General features: G+C 45.1%; 1 protein-coding gene across 2 annotated transcripts in view; it reads left to right on the plus strand.

The window, feature by feature from the left end:
- Positions 1-12,998, plus strand: part of RTN4IP1 (reticulon 4 interacting protein 1) — a 44,812-nt gene extending 31,814 nt beyond the window's left edge. Inside the window, exons 8-9 of one of the 2 annotated variants that reach the window (XM_079780414.1) lie at positions 1,738-1,830; positions 12,873-12,998. In XM_079780414.1, the coding sequence (XP_079636540.1) occupies positions 1,738-1,830; positions 12,873-12,980 (201 nt within the window). In that variant the 3' untranslated portion in view covers positions 12,981-12,998. Of the gene's footprint in view, positions 1-1,737; positions 2,038-12,872 lie in introns of those variants that run through there. The other variant, XM_079780413.1, reaches the window with a different exon arrangement.
- The last annotated feature ends 382 nt before the right edge of the window (positions 12,999-13,380 follow it).

Genomic DNA, 13,380 nt, shown 5'->3' on the forward strand with positions numbered 1-13,380 from the left:
TCTTTAAAACCCTAAACAATTACCAGAATGTTTTCATTGTAGTCTGTAAGGCTAGACCTTAGCAGGAAGTACATGAGCTGGTCTGTGAATGCAATTAACTGGGCCCCCTATAAGCTTGGGATAATCTCAGTGCTTAAAACTGTATTTTTTTGCCTTTCTTTTTTTTAAGTTAGTTACCTAGACCAGTGTTTCCTGACCTCTTTCATGCTCTGACACACATAGAATATGAAAGTATTTGAAGAGCATATTGAGGCTCCTCTGGGTCAAGAACAAACTAGAGACTCTGCAGCCCAAGCTCTGCCCTGCTATCCCAAGGGCTGACGGGGGTCCCTGTCCCATTACACCTATTCTAGGGTAAACTTGGTTCTGTTTGCATCTGTGGTCTTGGGATAATTATTAATGGTAACTTCTTTAACTCTCACAGTTGTTCCAGGTTAGACAATAAACTGTAGGGTCACTTGACCAAATCTGTAAGCCATTCCTGACACCTGCTGTGAAGCTCTGCCTAGACAACAGCTTGGTTTTATCTTTCTTTCTAGTCTTAACTCTCATTTGACATTGCCCCAGTCTTTCCTCAGTAAGCTTTACTTTAGCCCTAGGTGAAACATTTATTGTATACTTTTTATGTATTGGGCATTTTACATGCATTCTCATTTAACCCTTCCAACAACCCTGTGCGCTAGGTGGTGGCATCACCATTCTGCAGGCCAGGAAACAGGCCGAAAGAAGTAGCTTGACCTAAATAGCACAGCTATTAAGTGCCTGAGCTCGAGTAGCAGGGAGTTCCATTATACTTGCCAGCTCCATGCCTTGGTAGCAGCAGATTCAAGCTGAGGCAACGTGAGGGCGGGCTCAGGGAAGAGGAGTCAGCCATCCCAGCAGCTGTGGGCACATGCAGGGAGGGAGGCACATGGTCCTGGCGGCCTCATAGCTCACATCTGACCAAATGTAGTTGGGCAGGTCAATGGGGTATCATGGAGACCCTCAGCTCACTTGTTGTTTTCATCATGGCCTAATGATAATAAATAATAACAATTCAAAGTAGGTATGGCAGTAGAGTGATCATGAACCCTCTTGGTGTAAGATTTTTGTTTATCTTCACCAGGAGATGTTTTGTCCCATTATAAATCAGGTGGCTGTGGACTTGCTGTAACTATAGGGGAAGACCCAGCCATGATATGTAAAAAAACCCTAACTTTGTTTTGCCTTTAAAACTATCTTATTACTCTCAGAGCCAGAAAAAAAACCCACTGTGATTGGATTTCTTATCTAAAATTATATTTTGATGCCTTACTACCCCCAAAGAATTCTTGAATTAGGTAAAAAGCTCTTTTCTGGTGCCTCTTGGCCTTAACTCAAACCTTAGTAGAGAAGGCCTAGAGGTATCAGCCATAGTTTCTCATAGAGAAGAAATTGAGTGTGTTAGACCATCTAGACTGTCATTTTAAGGAGAGCTTTCCTGTGCTTACTTGTCAATTGCATGTTGGTGAAGAAGCCTGAGATCACAGGGATTTTTTTTTTTTGTTCATTCATTTATTTACTAAACATTCACGGAGCATTCACTATCTGTCATTCACTGTGCCAAGGTGCTGGGCATGCAGCTCATTGTGGCAGCGTGAAATGGGAAGTCAGTTTGTCTGTCCTAGTCCTCCAGAAAATACTTCTCACTAAATTTGCATTTAGTCAGAATTTATCCTTTTCTGTATTTGACATGTCTTTTTTTCCTTTTCATTTTAGCATTTCTGGCAAGGAGTCCATTACCGCTGGGCCTTTTTCATGGCCAGTGGTCTATATCTGGATGACATTGCAAAGCTCGTGGATGAGGGAAAGGTATGTGCAGCCTGTTGTATTGCTAGAGTGTTCCTTATAATCTGGGCAACTTGCCCACCAAGCCCAGTCCTTGGGAACTCTGCAGAGGTGGGCTCAACCAGCATGTGTGCTGCCTCACGTGGCCAAATTTAAGTGCCGTGTTTTTGGTTCTACCTCCTTGGGAATCATAGACGTAAACTGCTATACCTGAAAAAGAGCTCACACTGTCTAGTCTAATCCTTTTGGTTTATAGATGAAGAGGCAGGCCCAGAGAGGTTATATGATTCCCCTGAGGACCATTGGTTAGTGGTTAGCAGAGCTGGGGTCTGTAGCTGGGCTGCTACTCTTTTGCTGATGGTCTTGAAAAGAAGGCACCATGAAGGTGCACGGAGATGGGGCACACTTGTGAGTTTACAATAGAACTGCTTCTGGAAGTAAGCAGATTTCCAGACGGGCAAGGAGACCAAACATTGGAATTTAAACCCCAACAGAACTGGACTGAAAGTCAGGTACCGGGGTCTCCTGTTCCCTGGCTGGTGTAAGAAAATCGAGGGCCAGTAAATGGTATACCTGAGAGGGTTGATGGGCAGGACATGGGTGAGGATGGATGGAGACTTTGTGGGGATAACTGGTTGGTTTTCCGACCACTCGTGGCTATCCTGCAGTGGGCATTGTGGGGAAGGACTGCTGCTTATAGTCTGGTCATATCTTTTGGGGTATCAAAAGGCCTTTCAGGGCTGTTGAGGGTTGAAAGTCTCCTCAGCTACTGCCGTTTGAGTTCATACACAATCTTAATCACCCTGATATTCCATCTTTGAAAGATAACCCAGAAGGAAAACTCATATTTTGGTGCTGATATTTATGACTTTATTGAGAGATTATATGGAATTATAGGATGGAGAACCTTGTATACTCTAGAGGATTGCATGAGGGCATAGATAAAATCATTCCCATTTTACAGATGAGAAAACTGGCTCAAAGAGATAATGGGACTTGCTCATTTGCAGAGGTGGGACCAGAATTCATACTTCCTGACTCCCAGTCCTGTGCTTTTCCTTCTCCACCTTCAGCTGCATTCTCAGTGCCTAAGTATGATCTGGGACTTCCCTTGTCATTTTACAGTGGGCAGGGAAAGTGATTGGAGCAGGGCCAGCATTACCACCGCGTGATCCATGCTAAGCCACTTGCAAAGACCCTTTGCGATCGACTTGCTTCTGCTGGCACCTGCCCCTTGCTGGCCCATTTTATCGTTCTATTTCAGTTGTGAAATGGACAGTTCTTAGAAACGTCTGACTTCTTTTTGTACATGTACTGTTTTGTTTTTTAAATTCTATTACAGCCAAGGAACTACATACAGTATGTGATAGTAAAGACCTACTACTCTTCCCTAAATTTTTTGGTTCCAAATTTGCATGCCTTTTCTCAGACTTCTGAATCTGGCTGTGTAGATGGAGGGCTCAGCCTTATTATCACTGTGTGAGTGCCCCTTTGCAGGGGTCTTCCCACATCCCTTGGATGCTTATTTTATTTTTAGAAAGACGAGAATAAACTATTGTAAGATAATTTGGCCCATGATTCTGCATAGTGCTCATGTGGTTGGAGCCCGTTATTAGAGAGGTCCCTGTCCTACAGCGGCCACCACACAACTGTGCTTGTCCTGATAGCTGCTTCAGGCTGTCCTTTTGCTTACCACTACCGCTTTGTATTCAAAACACTGTCTCTTTCTCTCTACCTAGAAAATACTATTTACGAAACAAAGAAAAGAGGTGACTTGTGTATATGTATCTATTAAATTTGGCAGATAACTGGTAGAATGGCTAATAAAGGAAATGATAGAAATATAGATGCCCTTGAAGTATCCTTGAACGAGGAGCAGTAAGGAAATAGTCTTCTGACCTTGTCTGCACCAGGGTTACTTGGGCTTGGGTGTAATTCTGACAGTGAAGGGCTCTGGAACCATGGAAGTTGATATGTGACATTGGATGCCCTGGTGAGGTCGGCTGTCTTATCGTTCATCCTTTTTCTTTGTGGGCGCAACAGGTCACTGACTGCCTACACTTGGAAATCAGAAAGGATTACGTATCTGGTCTACTTACATATTGTGTGGTTAGTAAAGATTGACATTCTTTAGGTTTTGGCTGAGTGTTTAATGACTCTAATTGGAGGCATCTGATAGAGGGTCTGTAGTTGTTTGACACTGTGAAACCATGAACCAAAAGAACCTACTCTTTTAAAATCTATTTAAAGTTTTTAAATAGATATACATTTGCAAGGTTTAAATTTAAAAGCTAGGAAAAGTAATTTCAAGAAATCTTCCTTTGACTCCTGTCCCTCAGTGACTGAGATTCTCCCTGTCAGATGCAACTAGTGTTACCAGTTTTTTGGGTATTCCAAATATGTTCTCTGTATCAGTAGGCTGATACAGAGAATGATTTATAATCAACACATTGAGTATAATGGGCAGCTGAAATTGTGCCTTGTGCCATTTTCTGCTAAGCACAATAAGCTTTTTTTGTTTTTTTATACTATTTAGCCATCATTTTTGGTTGGGAGTGGGAGGGCCATAGCAAATATTAGATTTGGGCCAAACATGTGTCATTGATTAACATACTCAAAGATTAAAAACATGAAAACCTAGCACATATCTAGCTTACTGTCCTCCCCTCCTCCACTCCCCATCCTGCCACTGTGTCACGTTTAGAGAGACTGAGGCTCTAAGAGACTAAATGACATGTTCAAGGTCACAGAGCTAGGCAGGGCCCAGGTCTCATGAACTCTGGGACAGTTCCTTCTACCATCCTTTGCTGTCTTTAAGATTGGGACAATAATAGTTAAAAACTAAATTTCTCTCCCTGGCCAGTAGGACTCAGTTGGTTGGGTATTGTCAGTTGGTGAGGATTGGGCCGAAAGGTTGTCAGTTCTATCCTCAGTAGGGGGCATGCAAGAGGCAGCCTATCGATGTTTCACTCTCACATTGATGTTTCTCTCCTGTCTTCCTCTCTCTTCCTCTTACTCTAGAAAAATCAATTAAAAATCTTAAAAAAATAAAAATAAATTTCTCACAGAACCTTCATTGTTTTTTGCTTGCTTAATCATCCAAATATTAGATAGGTGAAGTTTGAATTCTATCTACAAAATCCTCTTCTTGAATCTGTCAGTATCTCTCAGGACTGAGAGGAGGTGATGAGGCAATCTTAAGATTGCAATCCGCCAATGAAACAATGACTGTGCTTTCAGGGAAAATATTTATATATATTTGCCTTCATATGCCTGTGTTAGTTTCTTATTGGTGCTGTAACAAATTACCATAAGTGTTGTGGCTTAAAATAACACTTATCTTATAGTTGTGGAGGTCAGAAGTCCAAAATGGGTCAGCAGATCTGTGTTCCTTTGGAGGCAGGTGGTGGGGAGGGCCTGTTTCTTTGCCTTCTCCAGCTTCTAGAGGCTGCCGATATTCCTTGGCTCATGGCCTTGTGTCACTTTGACCTCTGCTTCCATTATCATCTCTCTCCTTCTGACTAATCCTCTGCTCCCCCTTGTGATTATGTTGGATCTACCCAGCTAATTCCCCCACCTCAAGATCCTGACCACAATCTCATCTGCAGAGACCCTTTTGCAAATTAAGTTATCATATTCGCAGGTTTTGTTACTCTGGCTGCCACAAGCATAAAATATCTCAAAAGATTTTAAAAAAAATTAAAATATTGGCTGCCCTTGAGGAGGGGAACTAGGTGGCTGAGGATCGAGTATGGGAGGGAAATTTTTCTTTGTACCCTTTCATCTTTTTTAGTATGTTTCTTTGCACACGTTCTTCATGTGATAATTAAAGACCTTTGATGCCATATACTTAATGTCCACAGGTCTATTGAAGATCCTAGGTGACCAGCCAAGCTTCTTGATTGAGTGATGATGTAGATACTTCTGTTTTGTCTTTATTTGACATAAAGCATCAGAATAGTTCCTATGTACTAATTAGAAATTAATTCAGAACATTTACTGAGGGCCCACTGGAACTCTCTTTCACCCAGTAGGGTGTGGAGAGGTATTTTGGCAACGCTGAGTTACCTCTGAGCAGTGCTATACACTGGCTCCCTGTAGGGATGGAGAAGTTCTCTGTCTGCACTGTGCAGTCTGGTAGCCACTAGCCACATGTGGCTGTTGACCACTTGAAAGGTGGCTAGTGCAACTGAGGGACTGTTTCATTTTATTGACTTTTGATTAGCTTAAATTCAAATAGCCACATGTGGCTAGAGGTTACATATAGTACAGTTTTAGAGAAAAAAATGTACCAAATTCCGAGTCAGGCAATTTCCCAGACCCCTGTTGAGATGACCAGGCCCTAGTTTAGGCAGTTAATTACATTGCAAAACTGTAGGCTCCTTATTGGCAACTGGATTTTTTCCTCCACAGAAAGAATGCAGTGACCAGGGATTGAATCCTAGGAACACTAGAAGAGGGCTGTCTTGCCAGATATGGCAAGTGCCTCATGGATCTGAAGCCTTGACGCCACAGACGTTTTCGGATGCTGCTGAGATTATTTCTGTGAGGAAATATAGGCAGAGTTTCCCTCACACCTGGCAGGAAGGAGTGCCTTTTTTTCATGGGGACCCAGGGACAAGTCCTGGATGCTTTCCAAAATGGGCACAGTTACTCCCTTTGAGAGTATCCCCATCCCACCCCATCTCACCGCCTATCTTCTAGCTTAATGTTTTCTATCTAGGGCAGGAAGTTCCAGAAATAGCAAATCCAAACAAAGTCTGCCTCTTTCTTTTGTCTTCTTTATGTCTCCTTAGTTTAAGTCCCCTCATTCCCCTTTACCCCGACCCTGGAAATATTGAACCTATCTCGGAGGTCAGGGCCATACCTGTTCAAGAGGCTGGAACTGTGGTTCTGTCACCCTACCCTGGGTCCCTGGTGTCTGGCCACAGAAGTGTGGACTTGGACTCATGCCAGGACCCTTAGGTCATCTTGGTGGTTTCTGTCACTCGTCTGTCTCTCCTCATACACCCCGCCCTCTGAGATCTGCGGTTTCCATGTGCTGTGGAGGCTGAGGCAGGGTCTGGAGGACAGCTGGGCAGACTGCCCCGAGCTTCCCTCCCCACAGGCACTCACACATGCTGTCCTGAATGTGTCTCCTCTGCTGACTGCTCTGACCTTGCACTTAACCACTTGCGGTTCGGTTTCCCAACCTCTCAAATAGGCTCGCTTAGTATTGGGGTGCCTTTTAAGCTCTCCTGTTCTGCAGAGCTCACGGGGAAAATGGGAATTGAGGGAAAACCTTCTGCTGTGCCTGTTTGGATGATGTCCTTGCACCACCAGCTTTCCTGTGCTTCGTGGTGAGCGGGCTTTTCTTGCCTCTTTCCCTCAAGGGGCAGACAGGGTTTTGCTCCGAGGCTGGTAAGCATCAGTATGCCTCGGAGGAACAAGGGAGGCTGAGGTTCCCACTGTCCCTAACTCCTCATAGGAGGGATGTCAGGCAACAAGTGCCAGCCCCTGGGGCCTGGCTTTCTACAGCCTGTGTTTAAGGAAGGTAAGGCACCATCAGGAGACCCCGAGTTTGGGGCCAAGACTGGAATGAGTGCTGCTGCCATGGCATCTGCCTCCCGGTCAGCTGTGAGCCCGTCCGCAGTGGAGGTGTGGTGATGAGCCCACTCGCTTTATAACAGGGCTCCCTGTGCTGGGTGGACTATAGCAGTGTCATCACATAACCGTCTCCACCTCACTGCGTGTCACCTTTCTTTCCCCTCTGGGTTTTTACCCTGATCCCTTTGTCCATAACAAACGAGCATTGTTGGTCTGAAGCAAAGCTGTCCACAGACACTGCCTCATTATCTAAGTTAATCTCCGTCGCATATTCAGCCAACATTGGCATTTGCCTGCCTGTTAATCAAGAGCCTCTTTTTTTTGTCACTTATGGGAAGAGCTGAATGACTCATTATGCCACAGTCAGCCTTCTGGGGTTATCCGCTACAATAGGCCTGACCAGCCCGATTAAAGTGTGCAGTGGCTGCAAGCGGCCTGTGTCATCAGTTCCAGACCCGGTCTCCCGTCAGAGTCTAAAGTGACCAGAGCGGGATGACCTGAGGCAGCTCGTGCTGGAGCGGAGCAGTGAATTCAGGCTCCTCTGGGGCCTCTGGGCCATGCTGCTGCCTTGTTCTGTGACTGGTGTCCAATGCTCTATGACGAGTCTGTGTCACTGCCTCCTTTCTTTCTTAATTTGTCACAGGTGCCTGTTTTGTGTTCCGGCTTTGGATTAGTGCCTAGCACTTAGAAGGCACACAGTCAGTCTTTGTGGAATGAATGAATAAATATGTGTATGATATGAGTCAGGGACCCTAAGAATAGGGCAAAAGGCTGCTAGTGTGCAGAAATTCACCTGGGAAGCTTATTTCAAATGAATTGTCTCCACCTCATCCCTAGAGATTCTGATTTAGGAGGCCAAGGACTCTGCATTTTAAGCATGCATTCAGGTGATTCCTTTTTAGGCAATCAGCATCCAGAAAACAATGTCCCAGGAGCTTTAGAGAGATTGGAGGGTTAGGAGGTTTCTTGTGGGACATGCAAGACACAACATTAGTGCATTCCATTCTTTTTAGCAGAGAAGGCAAATAGGTTTCATCTGACAAGCCGGCTCAGATCTGTTCATAGTGGCTGCAATGTTAAGTTCTGAAAGTCATGCTCAGCTTGCTGGGAGGACCATGATTACTGATCAGGGATGTCCTCCATGGTGCTGATGGGAGGGGTGGCATTGGACACAGGGTTTAGGGACCACTTCTGCAGCTGGCATGGTCCCATAGCACGAGGCAGGCCAGCCAAAATACAGGTAAGTGGTTATAATCCTTGGCTACCTTTCCCCACCTTAATATTTTAGAAGGAGCTGTAGAAAGCAGCTGACATTATATGAAAGGCTCAGTGAGCAGTTGTGAGAGCACAGACTCTGGTAGTAGATCGAATTCTGCCTTACCACTTGGCAGTTATGTGATGGACAACTTACTTAACTCTGTGCCTTAATTTCTTCATCTGTAAAGTGGGAATAGTACCAACCTTGTAAAGTGGCTATAGGGATTAAATGAGGTAAACTATATAGAGCACTTAGAAGGGCACCTGTCGCAGGGAGGACAACACGTATCAGCTGTTACTTTTATCATGAGCTTATTGTGATTTGTGCGTACAGAAGAACTTCCAACTCCTTGGAGAAGGGAACGTTTGAGTCTGAGGTGCTCTTCTGGTGGCTGAGCTGGGAAATTCACACAAGAGAAAGGTGCATCCGAACACTACATAACTCTTCTTCCTTTTGTAAAAGGAAAAGTATCAGAAAACATATGCGTTGGCTTATGCCTTCTGACAACTTACCCCGTGGAGGTACAGGAGGTGGTCCACTGTGTCAGTTATTGACTTTGCTTGAAGCTTTGAAAAATGAAGAGCTCAGAATGGGGAGAGGGTGCTACCTGGGACCTAGTTTCTGAAGGAGGTGTTTGGTAGTACCATTGAACCGTGTGGTAAAAATAACATTCAGGCATTTGTGAAGGGCTGAGGCTGACCAACATCTTTGCTATTCAGCCAAGTCTCCCAGGGCAGTTCCAGCCCTTGGCGAATTCTCCTCAGGCCCAGATTGCCCACATACAACTCTTATTTCCCAGTTATCTGACTGGTTTTCACCTAAGTGATATTAAAAAAAAATTTTTTTATTAACCGTGTCTTATTTTTCTGTATTCATTTTAAAAATATTTATTTTTCAACTATAGGTGATATACATTACTAGAGGCCCAGTGCACAAAATTCGTGCACAGGTGTGTGTGTCCCTCAGCCCAGCCTGCACCCTCTCCAATCTGGGACCCCTTGAGGGATGTCCGACTGCCCATTTAGGCCCGATCCCAGTAGAATTGGGCCTAAACGGGCAGTTGGACATCCCTCTCATAATCCAGGACTGCTGGCTCCCAACTGCTCGCCTGCCTGCCTTCCTGATTGCCCCTAACCACTTCTCCCTGCCAGCCTGATCACCCCCTAACCACCCCTGCCAGCCTGATTGCCCCTAACTGCCCTCCCCTGCAGGCCTGGTCACCCCTAACTGCCCTCCCCTGCAGGCCTGGTCACCCCCAACTGCCCTCCCCTGCTGGCCTGGGTCCCCCCCAACTGCCCTCCCTTGCAGGCCTGGTCCCTCCCAACTGCCCTCCCCTGCTGGCCATCATGTGGCGGCCATCTTGTGTCCACATGGGGGCAGCCATCTTGTGTGTTGGAGTGATGGTCAATTTGCATATCACTCTTTTATTAGATAGGATAGAGGCCTGGTGCATGGGTGGGGGTTGGCTGGTTTGTCCTGAAGGGTGTCCCAGATCAGGGTGGGGGTTCCCTTGGGGCATGGGGCGGCCTGGGTGAGGGGCCTGTGGTGGTTTGCAGGCCGGCCACGCCCCCCGGCGACCCAAGCGGAGGCCCTGGGATCTGGGATTTATCTTCTATAATTGAAACTTTGTAGCCTTGAGCAGAGGCCAGGGCACGCGGGAAGCTTGGCTTCCTCCATTGCCGGGGAAACCCAAGCCTCCTGCTCTCTCTCTGGCCGCAGCCATCTTTGTTGTGTTAATTTGCATACTCGCTCCTGATTGGCTGGTGGGTGTGGCTGGTGGGCGTAGCGGAGGTATCGTCAATTTGCATGTTTCTCTTTTATTAGTGTAGATATTCATTTCAGATGTACAACATAGCGGTTAGACATTTATATAACTTATAAAGTCATCACCCTGATATTTCCAATACCCATGTAACACCATACATAGTTACTCCAATATTATTGACTAAACTAGAGGCCTGGTGCACGAAATTCATGCACTTGGGAGGGAGGGTCCCTCAGCCAGCATTGGGAGAGGGCTCAGGTAAGGTGGAAGGGCCCCAATCAGTGCATGATCAGGGCTGGGGAGGGATGCGGGCGGTTGGCCAGCCAGGGAGGGACCATGAGAGGACGTGTCTGGCCCTTCTCGCTCAGTCCTGATTGGTTGGACCCTAGCAGAAAGCTAACCTAGGAGCATGTGCCTCCTGGTGGTCAGTGCATGTCATAGTGAGCAGTTGAGCAGCCTTAGCATATCATTAGCATATTATGCTTTGATTGGTTGAACAACCAGATAACCGGATACTTAGCATATTAGGCTTTTATTATATAGGATTCCCTACGCTGTACTTTATATCCTGTAACTTTTTTTTATAACTAGCATTTTAATCCCTTCCCCTTTTCACCTAGCCTCTCAACCCTCCTCCCCAGCCTCTCAACTCCATCTTGTGACCATCAGTTTTGTTCTCTATATCTGTGAGTTTGTTTCTGTTTTGTTTGTTCATTTCTTTTTTGATTCCATACATAAGCAAATTGTATGGTATTTGTCTTTCTCTGTCTGATTTATTTCACAGTATAATACTACCCTGTAGGTCCATCCATGTTGTCACAAATGGCAAGATTTCATTCTTTTTTACAGTTGAGTAATATTCCATTGTATATATGTACTGCATCTTCTTTAGGCAGTTGTCTATTGATGGACACTTAAGTTGCTTCCACCTCTAATAATGCTGCAGTGAATACTTGTTGTTTGTTGATTTATTGATGATAGGCACAGGTGTGAGGTGATATATAATTGTGGTTTTAATTTGTATTTCCTTGATTATTACTGACATCGAGCATCTTTTTATATGTCTGTTGGCCACCATATGTCCTCTTTGGAGAAATGTCTATTTGGTCCTCTGCCTATTTTTTAATCAGATTGTTTGTTTTGGGGCATTGAGTTGTATGAGTTCCTTGTATACTTGAATATTAGCCCTTTTCAGATGTATCATTGGTGAGTATCTTCTCACATTCAGTAAGTTGTCTTTTTATTTTGTTGGTTTCCTTCGCCCGGTTTGCCGCTCTGTTGACTAATGAGTTTGCCGACCACTGACCTAGACTCTCGATTCCAATAATTACAGGCTGTTGTTGTTCCTTTGTGATTAAGCCCCTACCACAGTGGTTGGCAAACTCATTAGTCAACAGAGCGGCAAACCGCGGCTCGCGAGCCGCAGTTTGCCGACTACTGCCCTAGGAGATAGAGCCAAAAAAATGTTGCTTTGAGCAGTGTCAAACAGTTTACTGCCTATGTTTTTTTTCTAGGAGTTTCATGGTTTTAGGTCTTACTTTAATCCAGTTTTAGTTTATTCTTATATATGGTGTGAGAAAGTGGACTAGTTTCATTTTTTATGTGTCTGCCCAGTTTTTCCAACACGATTTATTGAAAAGACTGTCTTTACCCCACTGTAGTCTTGCCTACTTTGTCATAGATATAAGTGATATGTATTAAGCTCCTGTCACATGCCTAGCATTGTTCTGGGTGTTGTGGAGGATACAAAAGAGGTGGCCTATACCACAGATACTCTCAGCTCTGGTCGAGTAAATATGCCAAACAGTTAACAAATTAAAACAAAAAAAATCTGTCCTCATTCAGTGCACTGCCTGTGAGGGGCCACAGGGATACCTACAGCAAGAACCTTGGGGTACCTACCCTCTTTGGTATTTCCCAACTGGGTAGGTGAGACATGTACTCAGCTGTAACAAGCAGTCCATAAAGAGGGCCTCATGGGTCCTGTAGCAGTTGAGAGAACACTGCAAACTGGGAGGTCAGGAAGGGAAGGGTGGGGCCTGGGCGGGAAGGGTGGTAGAACACAGAGAGGCACAAACTCACCATGTCAGACAATGACAAGCAGACCATTTTGGTGAAGTGTGAAGTCTGTGTGAGGGCTGAGATTTGGATGGTGGTGGCCTTTGAATGCAGTTTTGGGGGCTGTTGAAGGGTTCTGAGTAGGAGAGTGACATGACCAGCCGAGCAGAAGTTAGGTGGAGTGATGATGCAGCTGGGCTACCTCACAGAGAGGAGGAGCAGATGGGAACAGGGGCAGCAGTCACAGGCCTGGCCTGGCAGAGAGCTCCTACCCAGAGGCACAGACAGACCGGAGAGAGGCTGGGTCTGCCTTAGTGAAGAAACTGATTACAGACGTTACCTGCCTTGATGGATGTCGCTGTTCTTACCTACCAGTCAACCTCTTCTTGTGTTTTACAGATTCAGCCAGTTATTGAAAAAACCTTTCCTTTTTCTAAAGTTCCAGAAGCCTTTCTGAAGGTGGAAAGAGGACATGCACGAGGAAAGACTGTAATTAATGTTATTTAAATAAATAGTGTTTGGTGATTACTGGCTCTCTTATTTGGTGAGTGCTGGTGGGCCCAAACTTTTTTCTAGCCATCCCTTTCCAGATTAGACTATAAATTCCATGTTATAAGTTTAAAAAACAAAACAAAACAAAAAGAAGACTTTTTGCTAGTAATTTCCTATCTTCTAAACTGAGCAGAGATTGATATAAAATCTGTGGGTGAGCCACACCACCACCCATCCTTCTGCCCTGCCCAGAGTGCTTTCTGATGTAATCCGTTCCTGTTTGCTGAGAGGTCTGTCCTCTGCCCAGCACAACGGATGCACATGTAAAAGACACTATGAAAATAGCCACACTTGGACTTGTCTATAAGTCAGTGAAAATTGCACATTGTTTTTTTCAAGCTGTTCTTTCACACCA

The sequence above is a fragment of the Cnephaeus nilssonii genome, assembly GCF_951640355.1.
Source record: "Cnephaeus nilssonii genome assembly, chromosome: 9".
NCBI lineage: Eukaryota > Metazoa > Chordata > Mammalia > Chiroptera > Vespertilionidae > Cnephaeus > Cnephaeus nilssonii.